Source organism: Pelobates fuscus, chromosome 2, assembly GCF_036172605.1.
Source record: "Pelobates fuscus isolate aPelFus1 chromosome 2, aPelFus1.pri, whole genome shotgun sequence".
NCBI classification, from domain to species: Eukaryota; Metazoa; Chordata; class Amphibia; order Anura; family Pelobatidae; genus Pelobates; species Pelobates fuscus.
Genome location: NC_086318.1, coordinates 427,790,283 through 427,815,344, shown reverse-complemented (window position 1 = coordinate 427,815,344; position 25,062 = coordinate 427,790,283). Strand labels below are relative to the sequence as shown.

Below are 25,062 nucleotides of genomic sequence, written 5' to 3'. Positions count from 1 at the left end.
CTTATTTTCCTTAGGGCTACGATTGCAAACAAACACACTAGCTATATTTGTCGAGAGAATAAAAAAAATATAAAGAAGGCCATATTAGATGAAGGAATCCCCAGGACTGCAAGGAAGGGGAAGCATGACTGCTGACCCACAATAATGGGTGGGATATAGATGGATACATTTGTAGCTAAGCTGGAATGGTATAAGAAGGGGAGCAGAATTGAGGGTACTCACAATTTGCAGGGCACGTGATGCAGTTGAAAGGGACCCAGGGTCGGCATTGCGGTGGCGGAGTTCCTGGCCAGCACAAGTAATTCACGGGACAAGACTTTGTGGAGTCACAGCCTGCTAGGGCTGATGGCAGAAGGCAGGCTGTACAGAAATATATGGATTATGTGTCTGTTGGGTAGTCACACCAACAGCCGACAGGTGGTGATAATGCTGGCGGTGTTATAAGTTAATACCAAAATAAAGCTGTGGCCGTTGCCCTTACCCAATACTCAAGTGTCATGTCATTATTGGGTAGGTAACAGAAATTTAATTTGGTCAGCTGTCATGGACTACTAGTCAGAGGGGATTTGAACCTGTTTTTTTTTTTATGTATACCGTAGTTTAATTTTTTATTGATTTTATTGATTACATAGCAATTTGGTACATTTTGCGGTGTGTCAGATAAAAAAGAGAAAATGCATATATCATTGTGGTACAGGTAGCAGGAACCTGTGTTTTTTTGTACTTAAGGCTGGACTTATGCCCCAGCTTTAAACAAGAAGTGGGGTCTAGGTGGGACATTAAATTTGATATGCTAGCATGGATATAACTGATGAGATAGCTGACTGGTATAGCAATCCAGTCACATGTGGTATAGGTGCAGCATTAGAACACCTTTCCCTCCTGCTAAGGTCAATAAAATAAATGCTGTTAAGCTGGGTAATAGTAACACCCAGACTGGGAAACAAGCAAGAAGTGAAATTTAAACACGTCTAAAAAGAACAAAGACACTAATACGTTGAGGCTGTGAGAATTCATTCTTTACAGGCTTTTATTTTCAAGTCCATTTGCAGATTGTGGTGCTGGTATCCAAAATGAAAGAAGAACCATGGCTTGGGATTGCCTCCTAAGAAATGGGAGCCCTGGTGTCTCTGTATTATTCTTACTGTCAGTGTTCTCGCAGCCGGGCTTGGTCTTATCATTGTAACACTACGCTGCTTCAATGGAAAATAGTGAGTTCCATTTTCCTGTTTCAAACGAACGTTTCCCCTTGGGGTTACTAACCACTTCCCTCTCAGCACCCAGTGCAGCATCAAAGCAGAAATACGCTACGTACTACTTATGATATGTTTTACTATTATTATCATACGTCCTCCGAGCTCACGCCGTGTGTGATGGCAAAATACAGAGCTGCTCGGCTATTTATTTGTTGTCAGAGGGGCAGACCAATGCATTGATATATGTCTCTCAAACACATAAACAAAATACAAAATGGATAATAAAGTTGAATTCATTTTATAATGAAATCAAGTTATGAAGCCTGGTAGGGCTTAATTTGCTTTTACTATATTTGGGGTATATCCTGCGGTTAATGTTTTTATTATTACCCAACTTGATTTTGCACATTTTATCGACATCACGAAAGTCTGATCCAGCTCTGCTGGGAATTGTGCATGTGATCATGGAGTTTGACAGGATAATAGAAATGATGCACTGGGTTATCTCATTGATTTAGTAGGTTGAAATTAGGAACAGACAGTTATTTTAACGGTTTTATCCCTATAGTTGTATTTTCTTTGATAATTAATATTTTTCTTTATTTTTTTTTTGAACGGTGGACTGCCATTTCCTAGGATTTTTTACGTTATGTTTACTTGTTCCCTATATTTAACAAATATTATTATTATTGCCGTGCTATATTTATAAAGTGCCAACACATTCAGTAGTACTGTACAAGTGTATAATAGATACAAGTAAAAATGGACAAAGGCACAATGCATCGGGGACAGTACAAAATTTGACAAACAAATACAGGAGCAGATAAAAAATGTAATTATGGAATCCTCCCATCGTTATCCTACAACTGGATGCCTCCATCTTGGCTCCAGGTCAACCGTTTTTATAAGCTCTGTCCTTTGCACCTGGCAGTCAGTGTAGAGAAAACATGCAGAAAAGAGGAATGAAACAATGTTTCTATTTCTCCTCATTTGCATTGTGTGCCCTGGATATGCCAAGCCTGAATTTGGTTGTAAAGCAATTTGCTCAATCTTTAATATTAATATAAAAGAAAATGGAGCATGATATAATATGCTTAACACAATGTATCGGTATTGGCATTATTTTATTCAGTGATGTAATTTCCTGAGAAGTGACAGTTCCCCTTCGGCCTACCGATTATGTAAATAACAAAAACATTAACAACACCAGTGTCCCTTTTTATTTCTCATGATTACGTTTGACAATTATTGAATGAAAAGTTCAAGGTAACATGAACTGGAATAACCGTGTACAAAAAACAACGGAAAATTGTTTATATGTGAGTGTTTTTGTATTGTTGGAACGCACAAAAATATCTAGTTAAATCTCTTATAATATCTTGTCCTTATTATACGATTTAATACTAAAAGAAAAACTATAACGTTAGAAATACAAAGCTGTTATCCTAAAGCGATAGTGCCCTATTTGCAGATCTGTTTTGCCCCCCACTGTTTTAAAATAAAATCCTGGAAACTGATGCTCATGCATGACAAGTGCCCCACACGCATCCAAATGCTTCTCATATTGAAGCATTGAATTAAATGCTTTCCTATGTGCTTCCGCGGGAGCGCCTTTATTGTTTGTCTTGCCGATTTAACCCTGCCGTGTTTAAATATCTACAGGGTTTAAACTAAAAGACCACTGCAACCGAAACACTTCATTGAGAAGCAGTGGTCTGGGTGACTTTAGGTGTCCTTTAATTCAAAGATAACAAGTCAGCATTGTGACATTTAATACATTCTTTCCATAATGTAGATAAACTATATCATAAGCTTTTCACTTTCAGATACCAGTTCAACCCCTTAAGGACCAAACTTCTGGAATAAGAGGGAATCATGACATGTCAGACACGTCATGTGTCCTTAAGGGGTTAAAGCCTGCCCGTTCCTTCCATTGATCAGTAGAATATCGATGACTTGCTTTTTGCACACACGACTCCACAAGTTTAAAGAATCCTTCCTGTTTCCTGCACGTTGTAAAATGTAAAACTACAGAGGAAATCAAACATTCTGATTGGCTGCTAACATTACTTGATCTCTGCAACTTTTTCTCTCCCTAATCAGTAAACTGCGGCTGCCGGTTTTGGAAATTGTAATGTAATTTGAAGATGGCCACCTCCGCACTGCAAAACTGCCAGATGTTTAAGTGATAATTACAGTTAAACGGTTTGGATAGATGAAAATAACATGAATTATTTGGAATATTTTGAACTGATTTATGGAACAAACATGTTACAGATAGGGCCACTTTAACTGTTGATGAAACTACCACTCATTTTTTCAGTCTGCATGACCAGTAGCATAATGAGCTGTGTAACAGGTCATGCCGTGTCATCTCAGGTGCTGTGCAGCCCGTGAAGGTCACCCAACAGAACTCTGTGCTGCTGAAATGCCCTTGCTAGTGCAAAAGCCTTTTGAGCTCACCTAGTGCAGCCCCGTGTGCATTCAAATACGCATCCGTACAGGCCTTTTTGGCAAGATGGCGTCCCCAAACCACGACTGGTCCATTGGATTCAGATCATGTTGCCAAGTTTGCCTTGTGCTTTTCAAACTGTTCCAGCCTGTGTGTTAATCTTGCAAACTGAGCTGAGTGAGTGATAGAGGTGATATGTGATCTGTGAGCAGTGGTGCAGATCACTCTTCCAATGTTCCCTCTTTGCCGAGGTATAGTGGTGATCTAACAGCAGTAGATCTGTGAGCAGTGGTGCAGATCACTTTTCCAATGTACCCTCAGAGCCAAACCATTGCTTCAGACATCCTTTGCCAACTCTTGCAGTCTAGAATAGCAAATCACATAAAATATCTGGATGCTGAACAAACAGATCTTACCCAATAAGATCAACAGTGACCGATCAGACTCTATGTTCCTCTACTCCACCTCCCCATTTCCAATAATTAAAGGGTTAAAACAAGCAGCAGGAATTACGGACAAAAACACGCAGGCACAGGCTAGTCTTCACGCTTCTTGACAGTTCATTTAAATTACTATGTCATATTTGAGCAACGTATGTTCTACAAGTGATTCTTGTTATCCATGCTGACCTTTCTAGTATTTGCCCAAACGTGTGTGGAATTGTTACAAGCGAGCGCCCGTCAATGCAGACAGTGTGCCGATTCCCATGACCATGCGGATTTCGAGATTCCCTGCAAGCGGATGCCCCATTCTGCTAAGGGAGACCGTGTTTTAAGGTGCAGGCAAACATAGCTTAGATAAATATACTTAACCTTTCTATCGACATTTGGTTAAGGAAGAGCAATACGTTGACGGATAGTTGGCAATGAAAGAGTGAAGCTGAGGAAGGAAAGAAAAGCATACTTGTTAAAATACCATGTCAATGTATAGGTATATTCCTAATATAAAGAAAATTTCGTTTTTTTTTTGTTGTTAAAATTTGCAGTGGCGCCTAGTTGCTTTTGTCCCATACCTTCGTATGGGTTTGGACATGTTTCCCAAATAAACAATGTTAAGTCAGGAAATACCTTTATGTGCTGAGATGAAAATAGGACATTCCAGCCCTTAACTACATGTGCCTTCAGGCTTCCAGCAAAGGTATTGAAACCTAATGCAGTAAAGAATGCCTGGAATATGTGTTAGATATCCTGAAGATAGAAGATACACGAAATTCGGATGAGATTTCAGAACTGGCAGATGAGCCAACTTGTCCCTATCTGCCAGAAACTTCTATATTCTAACACGGACAGCAAATGCATGAAACATAGATTCAGAGTTCGGATAGGTATACCAAAAGGGACATTCCGGGCACCATAACAACATCATAGGACTGAAGTTGTTATAGTACAAGGAGGTCCTCAGCTGGGTGCCGGGATTAAACCTTTAAAATTAGTGTTTTAACCCAGAAGTGTTGAATTTAGAGCCTGATTCCTCTGCTAAGCTGTTTCTGATGTAGTCCGAGACTTGAATCAGGGAGTCTCCGACTGGGGGTAGCTAATAGATTGAGAGCATTGGCTGACGGTTTACGAAAAATAAGTACATTACTCAAGGCATTTTATCAATGGGGGGGCTACTAATGCTCTCAGCCATCAGTGACTCCCAGCCAGATGTTTCCTGATTCCAGACTGTGTCGACAATAACTGGGCAACGTGATCGGGCCGCAGATTCAAAACTTTGGGGTTAAACTATTTGTTAATGGTTTCTCCCCTTGAGGTAAGCCCTTTTGGCAAGATGGCGTCCCCAAACCACGACTGGTCCATTGGATTCAGATCATGTTGCCAAGTTTGCCTTGTGCTTTTTAATCTTGCAAACTGAGCTGAGTGAGTGATAGAGGTGATACGTGATCTGTGAGCAGTGGTGCAGATCACTTTTCCAATGTTCCCTCTTTGCCGAGGTATAGTGGTGATCTAACAGCAGTAGATCTGTGAGCAGTGGTGCAGATCACTTTTCCAATGTACCCTCTTCGCCAAACCATTGCTTCAGACATCCTTTGCCAACTCTTGCAGTCAAGAATAGCAAATCACATAAAATATCTGGATGCTGAACAAACAGATCTTACCCAATAAGATCAACAGTGACCGATCAGGCTCTATGTTCCTCTACTCCACCTCCCCATTTCCAATAATTAAAGAGTTAAAACAAGCAGCAGGAATTACGGACAAAAACACGCAGGCACAGGCTAGTCTTCACGCTTCTTGACAGTTCATTTAAATTACTATGTCATATTTGAGCAACGTATGTTCTACAAGTGATTCTTGTTATCCATGCTGACCTTTCTAGTATTTGCCCAAACGTGTGTGGAATTGTTACAAGCGAGCGCCCGTCAATGCAGACAGTGTGCCGATTCCCATGACCATGCGGATTTCGAGATTCCCTGCAAGCGGATGCCCCATTCTGCTAAGGGAGACCGTGTTTTAAGGTGCAGGCAAACATAGCTTAGATAAATATACTTAACCTTTCTATCGACATTTGGTTAAGGAAGAGCAATATGTTGACGGATAGTTGGCAATGAAAGAGTGAAGCTGAGGAAGGAAAGAAAAGCATACTTGTTAAAATACCATGTCAATGTATAGGTATATTCCTAATATAACCCATAATAGTGTTTTAACCCAGAAGTGTTGAATTTAGAGCCTGATTCCTCTGCTAAGCTGTTTCTGATGTAGTCCGAGACTTGAATCAGGGAGTCTCCGACTGGGGGTAGCTAATAGATTGAGAGCATTGGCTGACGGTTTACGAAAAATAAGTACATTACTCAAGGCATTTTATCAATGGGGGGGCTACTAATGCTCTCAGCCATCAGTGACTCCCAGCCAGATGTTTCCTGATTCCAGACTGTGTCGACAATAACTGGGCAACGTGATCGGGCCGCAGATTCAAAACTTTGGGGTTAAACTATTTGTTAATGGTTTCTCCCCTTGAGGTAAGCTTTTGACCATGGACCTACATGCATCTTAGCGACTTAGTTCCAATGGTGTTGTTATGGTGCCAGGAGTGTTCCTTTAATCTATGCATGTGCTGTCAGTTTCACTAGCCTTGTGTATACATGTCCAAGTGTATAACTCACCTGAGGCAGCCCCAGTCATTACTGTCAGTTTACCTAATACTATAAATAATCGTAAATTAAATAAAATTGGTTTAAATTACTTGGGAGCCCTTGACACGTATTCATTTTAGCACCAACATACACTGTGCGATATTTAATGCTGTCCTCTGTCCACTGAGTCTCAGATGTGTGAAATGTTAGTGGAAAAGTCATAGAGAAGTAAATATTACTTATTGGGTCTGTGTAAACGGAATTTCCACCTTGTGGTTTCAGAATGTGTTGAACATTGAGCTTTTGAAAACACTTGAATATATGCCATTGAGGCATTTTAACACGTCGAACTAATTCTGTCCTGCAGTGGCGATAAAACATGACATAGACCTCAATCATAATCCCGTACTAAGTGATAACGGTTTCTGAACTTCTGCCGGTAGTGCCAGTTGCTTTTCAACATTCACGATCAAAACTGTTAACCGTTTTCTGCTGGTAGTACCACTGGAGTTATACAAAGTTACTCATTTAAAAAAAGACTTATCTTTTGTTGTCGTCCATCACAAAATCTCGAATAAGATGTGGGGAGATTGATTAATGCTAATAACAAATGGAATGGAGTGATTCTGATTATGTCAGCTAGGCTCCTTAAATCAATGCCAAATTGAAAATGCTAAAAGTGTTACTTCCTAAGCCATTGGATAATGAAAGGAACACTATAGCATAGGAAATACAAACATCTAAGCCCAACACTATAGTGTTCTACTCCCGATTTAGATTCAGAGCCCTCTAAATGAAATTTTAAAAAGGGGAAAAAAAGGTTTTTACTAACCCCTTTTTAAGCGCCAAGGCTCCATGCCGGTGCCCACTCTGTCCTCCTGTGACATTGTCACACAGGCCTTCTCATCTTCTCATCAATCCAATGCGTCGGACCCATTTGCGATTTTGGGGTGCTCATGAACCTGGCAGCTTGATCTGAAAAAGGCTATAATATGGCGGTGCAAGGAGGGAGACAGGTTTGCTCCCATCCCCTCCCTAGGGTGTATGTTTACTGCATTGCGGCAAATCCTTGCAAAAAATCGCAGAGACCCCCACAGGTGACAGCGCTGCTTTGACTGGAGAGACAGCTACAAAACAGCTTCCATTTTTATATCTTTTGGGATACCATCCTGACTATTTTTCATGAACACAATTTGCGGGCCTTTGAGTGGCCCCCCCAGAAAGTGTTGCCAATTTGTCACATTGATTGATTGTCAACATTACGAAACCTCCATTGTGTGAGCAAAACCTATTTTCATGAAAGTGTTAAAAGAACAGAGATGTAAACGTCAAGCTCAAGCAGACCTTTTCTATTGACTTATCGAGCTTGTAAAATAAAACCTGCCACTAAAATTAGATTGTAAAATATGACAGAAGGTTCAGACATTAATGAATTGTTAGTTGAAGGTTGGTTCCTCTCTAGATAACACTTCGGGTGCTAGAACTGCAACAAATTATTAAACTTTTCTTATAATAAAAAGGAGAAATGCCGTTCTAAACACTAATATCTCAATGGTACAAAAATGTGCAAGTATTACAAGCTATTAATATACTGAGTAAAAGAAAGAAAAGCTATTTTAATTTGTCCCCTTTCTGAGGCTAACAGGGCTATTCACTAAATTGAGAAATAATTTTTCATTTTCTGTTTTCGTTTTCTATTTTGCCCTCAAATGTGAGATTGACTTTGGAATTCTCACTTTAGTGGATACCCTGTAAAACTGATAATGGATAAAAAAGCTATCGCTGCCTGTCAGTGGCTGTTAATCTTGGCAGTAATTTTGGCAGGTGTCTATGAAATAAATTTCCCATAACATCAAGCCAGCCTTGCACAAACATCTACTGTGCCAAGATTATCCATCACTGCTGTTGACAAAAGAAATGAAATTGATAAAAATCTGTATTTAAACTGAATGGCGCCAATAAACAAAGAGCTGCCTTGACCCCGAGAAATGGACGAGCGTCCATCCACCCCTCTATCCATTCGTTAAACTTTTCTTTTGACTGCAGGATCATGATTCGGTTTTCTCCCACCAATACCTCTGAGTTACATGTTTACAGTCAGTCGCCTACACTTAAGGGAAATCGATGTTCCCTGTCCACTAGGTCGGCTATTGGGCATAAACCTCTCCAATGGAGCATCGGCTGACTGAAGCTTTATATAATGGAAAATCAAACAGTCATAAGCTGCAGTTTGCTAAACAAGTGTGCTTTGTGCTCCTCTAGCAAACATACCGGCTATTTATAAATCAGGCCTTTGACATAAAGTTAGCTCTGCTAGTGTGTATTAGTTACGAATCTCTCTCTCTATTCAGAACGCAGCGTGGAGTCACATATTGTCCTGACAAAATAATATAATGATAAATAATTGAATTTTCCGCAGCCGTCCTAGATTTCAGCTCTTGCATGTGTTGTTTTATATTAGAAAATGTAATCTTTTGAAATGTTTTGTGACCTGTTTTTTCCATCTGATAGTTTTGTATGCTGCTGTAGATAAAAGAAAAAGCTTTTTCAAAGTCGCCATTAAATAAGATAACATTAAGTGCTGATAAAAACGGCGACCATTAGGTTTAGGTGGGATTTAGCGTTGGGGGCTGTTATGGTTAAGGTTATAGAGATACCTGCCTACAAGGTGCTATGGACTATAATGACTGATTCTTAGCTTGGTTGGTAGGAGTCTTTAACCCTATGCCCCTCTAAACCTTGATCATAGTTCTCTTTGCAATTTTACAATGTTATAGTACAGTTAATGGTGCATTTCTAAACTTAGATTTTTAAAGTGAATTGGATTGGCCAAGGGACAGCACTCTGTTATAGAACTAAAACGCTCACAATCCCTAATGGGTTATGAATGCAGCGCTTAAAGAAACACAAAACAGTATTCCTAACACTATCATGTCCTTCTGCCTCTGCAAGCCCCTCCCCCCGGTCATAAAAGGGTTAAAAACCCTTTCTTTCCTTCACCTGTTTTCAGCGCCAAAGACCCTCTGTGCTGGATCTGTCTCTACCTCCTGCGACGTCACTTCGATGGAGAGACCTAATGCACGTTCGTCGAGCATCGCACGTTCATAAGACCTTTACCATAGGAAAGCATTGACGCATGGAAATGGGCTGATACCACGGTTAACAGTAAAAGCAGTTATAAGTAAACTTGACCTGAATTGCTCAGTGCACCCTGTAAATACGTTTCCAGTCAAAAAGTCCAAAAATGAGTTAATAACAATGAAAGGATAAGAGGAAACGGAAGAGTGTAGGAAAAGGAGGGAATAACAGAGAAGGTGAGATCAGGCAGCGGTCATTCCTTGAGGTGGATGTAGGGCCCGTTCACCCAGACACGGTGGACGTTCTCAGATTTGTCTAGTAGACAAAAGGACCTCTGTTTGCAAAACATGTTGGATTTTGTTGTACTTCGTATTTTGGTCTTAGTTGGGTTAACAGGTAACATGCTTGAGACAAACATAATATAGATGGGAGGGACTCGGGGAGATTTGTAGTCTCAATCCCTTTGGAAAACCAAGCAATGTGTTTGGGTAGTATAGCTAAAACAAAGAATTCAATGTTTTCTGGAACAAAGTGGAGTAAAACAGATGGACCCACGGAATGGACTGCCCGCAGCCAATCAGATCAAGAATATGCAGTGATGGTTCTATAGGTTTCATAGGAGAGGAAGCACAGTCTATGTGAGCTGTATGATGTATACTTACTACAAGGTTCAAGTTGTCTTTAAGAGTTATAAATGTCGATGCATGAGAACGTGTTTAGGGATACAATTGTTATCAAGGTTTTTATTTGCAGCTTTTACTTTGTGCAAATGAACTACTGACCAGCTATTTTCTACTAAAACAACAACCATCATTAAACTCATACAGTAATATTTACAAATATTCTAATTTTGTGGCTAATATTTTCCTGTAATTTAATATTGCTCACTAATGTTTCACTAGTACATCGGCAAACATCAGACAGAGCAACATTTGATTTTCAAGGTGGAAGTTAAACAATGGTTAAGACTTCTCTTTTAATTGTAAAGTATTGTATAATTATACCACCTTCCTCACTTAATGTCAACAGTAAGCCTTATAAATGCAGATTTAAAGTCAACCTGTTACGAAAAAATACTATTTACCTGCAATGGCTCCCATACATATTGAATATACCACATATCACAAAGATACATAATGTATTCAATGCAAAATATAAAGATACACTCACTTTCCTCCCATTCCACAGTTTTCTTTACTCTTAACATTTAAAAAAAATATATACATGAACTACTGGAACTGTGAAGACGCACAGAAAAAGGATCTTTTTTTTTAGAGGAGTTTCAGATCTTGGCCAAACACAATTAAATTATATGGGGGAATCTGATTCCTCAAATGGCTAATCTCCAAATGTCACAAAATTCTCAGTTAAGTGACAGTATCAGCTGACTGCATCCTCTGGGGTGCTGTGGGGCACAGATTGTGTAGGGACCTGAAATAGATGTTGTCTTGTAGCAGAGACTAGCGAGCTACCCCAGAGATTGTAGGTGAGCAGAGTGTGCAAGGCTGGAGGTGTTATAGTCGTACAGAACTGTGCAATGCATGTCTTCGCTGATACATTGTTTTCCAGCACAATAACATGCGTGTCAGGGCTTGCACTCGCAGCTCTGCTACATACAATAACACACAAAGACTGGGGCTTGGAAGGGGGTCAGGAAAACAAAGTCGCCCTTATCGTTTTCTATTCAATCTTCAACCAGGACAGTGATAACAGTCTCTCAGGGAAACCCTCACACATTGAGCCATTGAGAGTGAACAGTGGCCGCAGTGGAAAATTAAATAGCTGCTATTAAAAGGGCTGAGTAAATATTCAAGCAGAGCAAAGGCTTATTGTCATGGGGAGCCTGGGGTGAAGTGTTTGCAGTTTTAATTTAGATTCCTGTAACACAAGGTGTGATGGAGAATCATTAACGCCTTGAATGCTCTCTGTTGGAGAAGAAAAAAATCTTCCTTCGAGGTAGAAAGTGCCAAGGTGGAGTTCTGGAGTGAGTCCTATTTCAGGGCTTTTTGGAACTCATAAAGGAGTGCAGATTTCCCCTTTTCTGACTCTTTTAGTGATTTCTGATGCACTGCACATCCTCAGGCACTAAACGGGTTTAAAAAAGGTTATGCGGCACACCCATCTGGCACATACAGAGTCGGCTGACATTCCTTTAGCACCAAAGGAGACCTTTCTTTATAGCTGGATGGTAATGAAAGGTTTGTACCGGACAGTTCTTTGGTACTGAAAGGGTCTATATTGGACGGTCCTCGGGTACTGAAAGGGTTCATACCGGATAGTCCTCTGGTACTGAAAGTATCTATATCGGACTGTCCTCTGGTACTTAAAGGGTCTATACAGACAGTGCTTTGGTACTGAAAGAGTCTATATTGGACTGCCCTCTGGTACTGAAATGGTTTATACCGGATGGTCCTCTGTGATACGTTATCTGGTACTGAAAGAGTGCCTATAGGTCACATCCTCTGGTACTTTAAGGGTTTGCACCAGATAGTCCTCCAGTACTGAAAGAGTATGTAGCTTATACTCCTCAGTACTGAAAGGGTCTGTACCGGATAGTCCTCTAGTACTGAAAAGGTCTGTAGCGGATAGTCCTCTAGTACTGAAAGAGTATGTACCGGATAGTCCTCTAGTACTGAAAAGGTCTGTAGCGGATAGTCCTCTAGTACTGAAAAGGTCAGTATGTGTGATTTACCGTGGCTCTGTGAATTTAAAGTATGAGGCAGGGACTTTTGTGTTTGGCCAATGAAGAACTTATCACCTGTAATCAGGAAACAGATTCCTGGAGTAAACAAACCATGTAACAGTGAACTATAAGGAGCGGCCTGTAAATACTTCAGGGGCCATTTAAAAACCAATAGACATTCCGCTTCATCTCCCTCTGGTAGCCCTGAATTCTGTGGAGAATTTGCAGAGGCTGCATATCTAATATCTGGGGCAGGGGTCAGCAACCTACGGCACGTGTGCCATGCACGGCACTCTAGGTGCTTTTAAACGGCACTCAAGGCTGCCAAAGCTAAACTGGCTCTGGCCCATCAGGAGTCCTTAGTACAAACTGAGTGGTTAGGGGCAATCCTCAATTTACGCTTTTCAGCACTTATAGGAAGTAACCTCAGATCACTTTATCCCAGTACTTGTGAATGGGATTAGAGCAGCCCACAGAACCAACTGCAGCTCCTGCCCTTATCCTGTACCTGGTCAGCCCGGTCCCCACTGGACCGCAGGGAAACCACACACACTGCTAGATATACACTCATACAAATAATACAAACAGCCCCCACACACAAACACATCCCCACACAACACACTGACAATCCACATACATGCACACAGCCACACAAGCAGCCTGTCACATACAGTACCCTAAGCAGCCCCTCACTAAACACACCAAACACACATTGTGACATATTGCACAAGCAACCCCCATACACAGCCCACTTTTACAGGGATCATATACAATGCCACAAACTACTCGTGTACGAATACTTTAATATATAACAGATCACACATGCACAAGTACAACGCTACAAAGCAACTGCAGCACCCATGAATAAAACAAGCAAAATACGGCAGCATATCACACACGTCAGTTTTAAGACAGAGGATCGGCACAGTTACTGCTGAAAGGTTACCTATCCCTGATCTAGGAAAACAAAGATAATGAAAGCTCATGTGGAAGTGCTAAAATGGCTGACTTACTGAGAGGGTAGTGGATGCATGGAATAGCCTTCCAGCTGAAGTGGTAGAGGTTAACACAGTAAAGGAGTTTAGCATGCGTGGGATAGGCATAATGAAAGTATTTCGAAAATTGGGCAGACTAGATGGGCCCGATGGCTGTTATCTGCCGTCACATGTTTCTATGATTCAACGATGGAGCCACATTTTTCCATATCATGTTATCCTGGTGTCGGTTGTCTTGTTTGCCATTGGAGAGTTTACCTGTCAGGGCTATTAGGTAAGCTGTGACCTGTCAGAAAATTAACTTCAAACGTCAATTTCAGAATGTTAGGCCACAATAGTCAAATCTGACAAATTATCCAAGCCAGCTATGCTCCGGTTTGACTACTTTGGCCTAAAACGTGAAATTCATTGTGAATTTCCCCTTTTTTCCCCCAACGATTCACAGTTTAGTGAATAAGTCAGTTATGTTCCCAGTTTATATATATATATATATAACAATATACTATTTATGGTAAAGGTAATAGTTTAAGTAGTAGAATATGTTTTCTGACTAAAAAAACAAAACAGCCATATTTGGATATGCATTTTTAATATTCTGTTTGCAATAAATGTTTTCTGTTCATTCATACCTGGAAGCGTAATAATAACTCACAAATATTCCGGGAACTTGAAGAGTTCCTTCGGATCCATGCTGCCCTGTGGTGGCAATAATAATTCAGCCCACAGTTGGGGAGATGTTAAATTGCTTGTTTTTAATAATAACCCTATTTATACTGTTTTCCATGAAGTTTTAGAGATGGTAATATGAGGCACTGCATTGCTCAGTACTATTTTCTTGCAGGGTTATTCACTAGACTCCAAATATTACTAAATTTGATCTGAATTTCAAAATTTAGGCTGAGATAAAGGAACACCAGTTTTGAATCCATTGGCCGATTGCCGTACTCAGCTTTATCTGATGCATTCTGAGGCTTGATTCAGGAAACCTAGGACTGGGACCGGCTGATAGGATGATTGTGTCGGTATCCCTCTATTCACAAAACAGCGTGATGAAAATACATACGTTTCTCAAACTGTTTTATGAATGGCGAGTCATCCTCCCAGCGGCTCCCAGTTCTAGGTTCAGTTCGGACTGCAGCATACCTAGCTGCGCAGAGCAGTCAGGCAAGGCAATTTTTTAAGTGAGCCTTTGAGGTAAGCTAGCACCTGGGGACTTCCTCGCAACATCATTCCGATGCAGTTGCTATGGTGTCTGGAGTGTCCTTTTAAATCCACTATTTTAACCTCACTTTTGCAATATAAATGTAATTTTCCTAAAATTTGGATAATTTTCCTAAAATTTGGATAATTTTCCTAAACTTTGGTTAATTTCTACAGTTGCTAGCGACAGCTGTAGAAATGATCGAACTTGGACTGCAGAAGCTCCACCTTGTGTCAAATTTCGTCATCTTTGGGTTTTACGTAAAACAAAGTAACCCTTACTTAGATTTAGGAGATCTTTTGACTTGGTTGGAATTTCAATGAAAAATATTCTGTATTTACAATCTACTGACATATGTATTCACCGTATTGTGAACTGCTGACAATTCAAAGTGAATTCAAAGTAAATTTTAAACGTAAGAGCACAATAGCCAAAATTAAAACAGCATTGTTTTGGCGAATGTTTCTAATTCGACTATTTTAGATTCATTCTTACAGGATTATTCACTGAAGTGAGAATTCAAAGTGAATTTTATTTCATTTCAGTCCATCTGTCACTTCAATGCAATGTGTACTGAACTGGATTGTGATGTAGATTGATAAATATTTGATATATGATTAAAAGCACACAGAGCATCACATGAAAAACTTAACACAACTTTTAGGTGATTTTGAACGCTTTGTTCAATGATGTCATTTCCAGAGGAGTGGAAGATTGTTCCCAATTCTGCTACAGCCTGAAACGTAACTTTTTTGGTCAATTCTCAAAAACGATCTTGTAGTGCAAAAAGCTGTGCGCGTTGAGGGACGCAGCCCGCGGACATGGTGTTGGTTGTTTGTGCTGGATGCGCTGCCATTCACTGAGCTGGCCATTTTTGTAGTTGTTTTCTTATCGTCACCTTATGTCTTCAGCGACTGACACGTTAAAGATAGTAGACAAAAGCCACCTAGTCTTGTGTAATTTATAAATAAGATTGTGTAATCAGTAAAAAGATAACATGTAATATTAACATGACAGATACACCTAAGGGTATAGGAAAGTTAATTCACTGACATTTAAGTCATGTTTAAATAACATAATAGACAATCTGGGAACCTAGAAGACAACTTTATCCATAATATGTAAACTGATAAAAAAGATTCATCAAAACTCTGCATAAAATATAACAGGGGATCTAATCACTGAACAGCAAGTTTTGGTAAAAAGTTACATATTTGGACAGAAGGCCCGACCTTTCTGTTCAGCCTCTGTCCTACCCTCCGTCCGTCCTGCCTGACACCTGGCATCCCTTCCCCTCTGGCGAAGGGGAGTTAAATCAGCCAAGGTGTATTAAGTTGAGAGAGAACGTCTCCTCCATGAGGGAAAGGGAGATATGTTTAAAGGCCTTTTTTTTTCTTTTTTTTTTTGGGTGGGCAGACCAGCACAGAAGGGGGTACTACAACCAAAACCAGTGTTTTATGAAAACACAGTTTTTTTTATTGGAGTAACCCTTTACGTCACCATAATAGATTTGGAAATTACACAATTTTATTGTATGTTTAACCCTTCAAGGTAAACATTGCCATTTCTAAAAACCTTCAGTTTTACATCTGTGAATTGTGAGGTCTGGACCACGGGTATCATGTCATGCTATTTGATGTACCCTGTATGTAACAATAGCCAAACTTCCACACTTTGGGAATCTTTGACACTAATGGGGTAGATCAATTCGGAAAAGGACAGACGCTGAGTCGCTGACAGAAATTGGGCTCTAAATGATCAGCTGCTAAAAATATTGCAAAATTGTCTGTGTTACTTCCTGTCTGTAATTGTTACAGACAGAAACGTCTCATTTTGGTTATTGATCTATGTCTAACAGAATAGAATCAGTTAACACAATGATTAAATTACATTTAATTGCCTGATTGAGGCTAGTTCCGCTTTAAATTGTAACTGGAACTGAATATGTCTATACTTCCCAACATTCCTGAGTTTCCAGTGACAGTCATTAATACTGTATTGCTACTTGCCTGGTCTTTGTATTTATTAAACATGTGTAAGCTGGGAATGAATCAGTATAGACAGGTTTCTCAGTTTCCCAGAAATAAGACACTGTGTTGCTCATCACATTTCCTTAAATACTGACTTCCTGGGATTTGTAACAATGTATTTACTGTGTACTTAAACAGATACTATAGTGTAGGAATTTGTATTCCTAACACTATAGATGCCCCCTCCCTCGCACTTCCTCCCCCGGCAGCTAAGGGGGTAAAACTCTTTAGTCACTTACCAGATTCCAGCGGCGCTTGGTCGGCACTCTGCTTCCTCTAACGTCATCCGACATGGCGGTTAATGCACATACGTAGCGAGTGCAAATGGCTCTCCCAATAGGAAAGCCATGCTTCAATGCCTTCCTATGCAACGTATGCAGAACGTGAGGACGTCCAGGGTCTGTTAGCAACCAGGAAGTGCCTCGAGTGGTTGTCTGATTGACAGCCACTATAGGCAGTCTTAGTCTTGCAATGTAATTATTTCTCAGGACTAAATAGGACAGTGACACTACACCCAGACCACTTCAATGAAGTGATCTGGGTGCCCAAAGTGTCCCTTTAACATTTAACTTTTACCTTTAGCTAGGAACCATCTTTGCTCCCTGTCAATCATTGTTCTAAGCTCTGCCCTTTGCATCTTCCTTGCAGTCAGCAAACAGAAAAGAGGAGAAATGAAACCTTGTTTCTATATTCATTTGCATAGTTGGCCCTGACTTTGCCTTGTCTGAACAAGATTGTGATGTCATTTGCCAAATCTTTAATGTAAAACTAAAAGAAACCAAAGCCTCTTTCGATATAAATGGTAACAAGTTGTAGGTGTTTTTCAATGTTTTATTCATTTTTAAAAAATTCCAGCAAAGTGACTGTAGGGGAATTACATCACAATCTTGTTGGGCACCCAGACCACTTCATAGTTTGCTGCTCATGCCCGCATATCTGGGGCTTATTCACTAAAGGCCAAATCTAGTGACATGTACCAAGTTTGACAGGTGTGAAATCAGGAGAGGAATAAGTTTGGGTGCTTTATACAGCAATCCGCATGATGCTGAGTGCCAGAACCGCTATGTTAGGTGTTTGTGAGGATTGTGTACAACATGTGAGTCTCACAAATAGAGTGTGCGTATTGATGAATCTGTAATGGAATGGAAACCTAGTTACAACATTTAGGTTAAAATAGCCCTTAACGGAAACTCCCGTGCCACTTACTTTTAGAGAAGCTTGAAGGCCAGACTGCTGGCCACAGTCTATTGGCCTGGTCCCAAGAGTCCCTAAAATGGGCTATTGTCACTGTGGGGAGGAGTATGGGGCTTACTGTGTTTCCCAGCTGGACTTGAGGACCTCTGGTGATCTGAGGAGCACATCAAATGCCGGGCCAAGAGATACCCTGAAACACTCTGGAACTGTCCCTCATATCGGGACTGAGCCGAGGTTTGGTAAATCTTTAGGCGGTATCACTTGGTCCCCCGACCTCCAAACAGAGTGCTATTTGGGGATGAGGTCAGGGGAAGAGGGGACAAGAAGCCATTGGAGGATACCTGGGGCTTGAGAGCTCTCCCTTCCCCAGAGATCTTGGAACTCCTCACCGGATCCGGTAAAATGTTATCATGCTGTAAGTTATTTTCCGATAAGAGTGCTATTTGTACAGTGACACGCTTTCCAGGGATATATATTGTGTGGGGGTACAGTCCAGGGAAAGTGGGGTACAGTCCAGGGAGTTCTGGTGCATGTTTTGTGAGCTGCGCCACTTATATTTTGTGAATTATTATTATTATTATTGCCATTTATATAGCGCCAACAGATTCTGTAGCGCTTTACAATATTATTAGAGGAGGGATTTAACTATAAATAGGACTATTGAATAAACCCTTTTGCAAGTTATGGTATTACTGGTGCAAGATATAATGTGTCTGTAAACATGCTCAAATGCTGCCAAAATAGCTAATTTGGGGGAGATGTGCTCAAATTTATTATTAAGGATGCCTCAAAATCTGATCAAATGGCAAAAAAAATTACGCTAAATCCAAACCCATGTTTTAATAACCAGTGACACATTTTATCAAGGCATAACATTTAAATATAATAAACTAATGTTACATTTTCCATTGGGTATTTAGTCATCTGAATGTGATTAAACAGGTACACATTTTCTGCATCAGTGAAGGGGTTAACCAACACACAACATCCCTGTCAACATAATCAAATGGCGATTGATCTCAAGCGCAAACCAGCGGGACTTTGCTTAGGAAAATCACACACTTTCCAGGAAGAGGCACAATTTTGTCAAACAAAAAAAAACCAAATACGTTTTAACGGAGGCGTCCATTGTGTGGAAGCCAGAAGGTTGTGGGAGAGCTTTTAAAATATGTTGCAATTGCTGACACACACAGTGCCCCGAAGCAGTGACATCTTTGCACTTTAGGGTTCCATTGAGTAGAGAATTGCACATGTTATGCAATATAGGTAAGCTGAAAAAATTGTTATGTTTCCCTCCCCCGATTTTAGTTATTTTGGTCGAAAATATTAACTCCTTTGTCAGCTCTGCACAATATCCAATTAATGGAAAAAGAAAAACCTTTGTAACAGATATTTATTAATAAAACGGGTGTAAAAGAACATTGAGGGGTCAACTACAACTCTTACCTCCTACAACCAGTAACCCTTTAAGTGTCACGCAGTGTGTTTCTCATAACTCTGGGCCACAATGGGCTAAAGCTGTCTCCCAGCTTTTCTATTCACATTTGGTATTTTTGGATGATTGTCTCTTTCATTCCTTTAATATTAAAAAGGTCTTTTTATGTAGGGTTGGTGTAGTTAATGGTTAAGGACCGACCAGATAAAAGGAACACTCCAAGCACCATAACCACTACAGGAGTGTCCCTGTGTTCAAACCCCAATGTAAGTAGTCAAGCCATCTAGTAACATTGTGACTTCCTACCTGGGCTCTGGTGGGTGCCCCTGAAGGTGGGGAGAGATACCTGGCGAACCGATGGCAGGAAGTCAAAACATTTCTAAAAGGCTTGACTACTTACATGGGAAAGGGAGGTACCAGATCACTCCTGGCACCATAACCACTATAGCACACTGTAGTTGTTATGGTGCTTGGACTGTTCCTTCAACACAGGATGTTTCTAAAACCAAATGATATGATGTAATGAATTTCTGCGATTAAATCTATCATGTCAGTTTTACATTACTATATAAAAAATTCCCGGAAGCTTAACAAAGATACAGAACCATATTTTGCATTATTAAAGGAACACACTCCAATTTAACTTTAATACTAGTTTTTGGCCTCATATTTTTTTTTTTTAGCTTTCTGCGGCAAAAATCCACCCCAAGCCGTACTACACCTTTTCACAAAACATCTGCATCGTGTAAGCATGCCTATTGCATTGTGGGAGAGTTCCTATCAATGGTCTCTTTTTTATTAAAACCTCTGTAATGTGTATTCATTTGTAAAAGTGAATGCCTGTTTTGGGTTGATCTCATGGCTCACCTTAATTCTTTGGAGATTATAACTCTCGCCATCTTCTTTGTTCAGAGACCAATTTATCTGACCAAAATCCCTGCAGGTAATTAGGGCCTACTGTGCCTTAACGAACCCTAATATCGTGTGTGAGTGCCTATCATCTCACCAATGTGCTCTGGGTCCCTTCCAGAAATTCAAATTGTGAGTGGGCTTAGTAGTTATATGGTGTTTCTGCTGTCCTGCTGAGTGACGTGCATCCAGTGTCTGGATAACGATCCCGTTCGCCATTCATGGCAATGAACTCTGTGTATATAAATATGTGCAGAATTGACATTAGCCAGCATGGATTGTTGATTAAATATCAAAGTTTTTTTTCCCCTTTCCCATTCTGTGTTTTAAGTGACTTAGTGTATAACGTATAGCATTAAATTCACACCAAATCTCAAAATGCAACATTGTAATTTGATTAAAAAAATTAAAATTCACCAAAGTAAATTCATGATGCAAAGTTGATTCATGTGATTATTTATCGACAGCCGATTTGCAGCGAATTATGATTTGACTTAAACAGTAAAAATGTATTATTTTAGTCAATTATCTCTGTACATTGTGTTAGAACAGCTTATCTGTATCTGCGAAATGAAAACTGATTCTGTCGGTTCCCTTATTGTGTGACGTAAAATTTAGGGTGGAAGAACTTAGTGTTTCAATATCCTTGGGTGCTTATAAATAAATACACGGGGTTATTAAATAAAGTGAGCATTCAAAATGAATCTCAAATTCATGGGCATCGAAGCCAAACCAGCAGAATATCTGACTTGAATTTGTAATTTACTCTGAATTCACTTAGAATGTTCAGATTAGTAAATAACCCTGATAGTGTTACTCATAGAAACGTCTGATGGGGGCCAACATTATTCCATTCTAAATTCAATAAATCTCATAAATCTCTCATTTTGGCTTTACCTGGTGGAAATTACATTAGTAGGTATGGGTTAATGTGGCCACGATTTAGGACGTAATGTTCAGCTACATCTCTTGCATCTCATGTTCAGCTACATGTAATGACTATGGCTTGTACTACTCAACATTTCCTTTTGGGAAGGTTATATTCATTATGAATAGGCTCTGTGTCCCAAGTTCCACCATCAATAAAATGATATTACAGTCAGCCTTAAGTAACCCGGTTGCTTCACATGGCCACTTTCAGTAGGATTTTGTTCTCAAGAATTGTTTGTTTAAAACTTAACATATTGATTGCTAGAAAAAATTATTTATGAATTCATGTTGTATATATATATATATATTTAAATGGGAACAGTTAACATTGCATTGTATTTGAATACTCTGGTTGTCTGCTATAAAAGCACTGCACTTAGGAAGCTCATTTTACATATTTTATTAAAGGTATCCTGCTGTAGTCTGATTTTACAGCAAATTGATTGCTCCCAATAACTATATATGATTTATTTTATGTAGAGGTGTATTTACAATATAATTGTCCTTTAGGGTGATTTAACACCTGTGCTGTAACCATTTTCTTATATTTTATGTTGCAGAGCAAGTCATGGAGGAAAATCAAGAATATGGTGCACTGGTCGCCGTTTGTCATGTCTTTCAAGAAAAAGTACCCCTGGATCCAGCTGGCAGGACACGCAGGTACTGGGTAACACAGTTATAGCTTCTTACCTTAATATAACAAACTACCATCTGTACCGACACTCCTTACCATAATACCATCTGTACTGACACTCCTTACCATAATATACCATACTACCATCTGTACTGACACTCCTTACCATAATATACCATACTACCATCTGTACTGACACTCCTTACCATAATATACCTTACTACCACCTATCCCGACTCTCTTACCATAATATGCCATGCTACCATCTATACCGACACTCCTTACCATAATATACCATACTACCATCTGTACCGACACTCCTTACCATAATATACCATACTACCATCTGTACTCACACTCCTTACCACAATTTACCATACTACCATCTTTACCGACACTCCTTACCATAATATACCATATTACCATCTGTACTGACACTCCTTACCATAATATACCATACTACCATCTGTACTGACACTCCTTACCATAATATACCATATTACCATCTGTAACAACACCCCTTACCATAATATACCATACTACCATCTGTACCGACTCTCTTACCATAATATGCCGTGCTGCCATCTGGCACTTAATACCATCTTGTCATGAACTACTGTGGCATTCTGTGCCATGATACCCATAGTACTGTGGCATTCTGTGCCATGATACCCATAGTACTGTGGCATTCTGTGCCATGATACTTATGATACTGTGGCATTCTGTGCCATGATACCCATAGTACTATGGCATTCTGTGCCATGATACCCATGATACTGTGGCATTCTGTGCCATGATACCCATAGTACTGTGGCATTCTGTGCCATGATACCCATGGTACTGTGGCATTCTGTGCCATGATACCCATGATACTGTGGCATTCTGTGCCATGATACCCATAGTACTGTGGCATTCCGTGCCATGCTACCTACTAGTGCTATATGCACTGTTTTTATTGCTCTGTTATCTATTGCTAGATGCACAGAAGGGCTTGATGTTAACATGTAGACTGCAGTGTGTGCTGAAAAGCTGACTACTGCTGACACAACGCACATCTAAGCAGTATGAAATACAATAAACAGGGCTGTGCCTGTGATTGCTGATAATTATGTGTTTACAAAAGTCTGTTTTTGGGGGGAATTTCAGGAAGTTTCAAGCCTGCAGCCAATGGGAAGATCCTGAAGAAGCACTGTGACTGTGAGCAGCGCTGTCTGAGTCTGCTGATGGAAGATGTGCTCAGGCCTTACGTTCCAGCCTATCACGGGGACGTCCTGAAAGATGGGGAGAAGTACAACCAAATGGACGACCTGCTCTCTGAATTCGATAGTCCTTGTGTCATGGACTGCAAAATGGGGGTTCGGTAAGTTGAGTCAAGTTCAAATGAATTATGATAGATTGAAGATTGCTTCACTCTATCATTTAGTGGACTACATTACAGACACACTGATACACGCACATACAATGAACACTCAGACTAACGCATATACTAAGGCACTGATAAACTCACATATTATGATTTGTGGCACACATACACACTAAGATATACTGACATTCACATACACAATAAGATATACTGACACTCACATACACACTAAGATATACTGACATTCACATACACAATAAGATATACTGACACTCACATACACACTAAGATATACTGACACTCACATACACACTAAGATATACTGACATTCACATACACAATAAGATATACTGACACTCAAATACACAATAAGATATACTGACATTTACATACACACTAAGATATACTGACATTCACATACACAATAAGATATACTGACACTCACATACACAATAAGATATACTAACATTTACATACACACTAAGATATACTGACACTCACATACACAATAAGATATACTGACATTTACATACACACTAAGATATACTGACACTCACATACACACTAAAATGCACTGACACTCACAGACACAATAAGATATACTGACATTCACATACACAATAAGATATACTGACATTCACATACACAATAAGATATACTGACACTCACAGACACAATACGATATACTGACATTCACATACACACTAAGATGCACTGACACTCACAGACACAATGACTTGTACTGACACTCACAGACACAATGTGTTGTACTGACACACACATACTGCTTTACATTTAGTCAGCCAGGTGGACAGAAAGCCAGTTATCATTAAAACATGGCTGCTGTTTTTTGTTGTTGTTTTTTTGGTGTAATTGCATTTACATAAATAGTTTTTATTAAATTAAAACAAACAGTATCCCTCAAAAAAAAAACAATTGCAACAAAAAAGCATTTTGTTTTCATAAAGGATACTTCAGTGTTTGGTGCACAACATTTAAACATGACAGAAAAATGCACGGCTTATTCCACATGACTAGGACAATATTTGAGGCTCCATCAGGAAATGGGTTAATAGTTTTGTCTCAGGATGGGCACTGAGCGGGTACAGTTCATTATATAACCAGAGGGAAACAGCAAATATCGTATGTTGGATCTGACAGTAATATCTGTAAGGAATCCTTAGACCCTCCTACCTCCTACCCCATGCCAAAAACGAAACAAAAAAAAAAGGATTTTTTTTAAAAAGGCTACATGTTGGGTTTCTCTCAGATTTGTAGATGTAAAAATGTCAAAAGATAGACATTATCATAGAGTACCTTTGTAGCAGAAACAGATCCTATAGGAGATGAATCTGCAACTCACATTTGAATGAGCCATGCTGTGCTCACTATAGACAACATTCAGCACTATAATTCTAGACATTTACTATAATGTCTGCTACCATAACACTGATCAGTATCTGGATTTTGACATGTTTTCACATTATTTGTATTTGCTTTAACAGACACAAGGATGCCTGGAAGAGAGGGATAAATCGTAGAAATAATGTACAGGTGACTGTACGACTTAAAGGAACACTATAGCATGTAACGCTATAGTGTCCCTCTGCCATTAGCTAAAGATCCACTCCCCGGTTTTGAAAGGGTTAACCCTGTGGATGGTGATAATGGTTTACATTGCAGGATTAAGGGGACAGGGACACTATAGGTGCCTATAATGTCCCTTTAATAAAAAAAAAATAAAAAAGATAGAAATTACAGATGAAACTCTGACCAATTGTCATTTATCCTCTGTTATAGCTATGTTTCCAATGTTTCCAATCCTAACGTAGATTTTCGAACGCATAAGAAGTAACTCTAGCAGGAGGTCTGAAGGAAGGACAGGGTGT

General features: G+C 39.7%; 1 protein-coding gene across 1 annotated transcript in view; it reads left to right on the top strand.

Annotated features, from left to right (window-relative positions):
- Window positions 1-25,062, top strand: part of ITPKB (inositol-trisphosphate 3-kinase B) — a 105,511-nt gene that overhangs the window by 45,824 nt on the left and 34,625 nt on the right. The window contains exons 3-4 of the mRNA XM_063444054.1: window positions 21,737-21,836; window positions 22,957-23,170. Of these exons, the coding sequence (XP_063300124.1) occupies window positions 21,737-21,836; window positions 22,957-23,170 (314 nt within the window). The remainder of the gene's footprint in view (window positions 1-21,736; window positions 21,837-22,956; window positions 23,171-25,062) is intronic.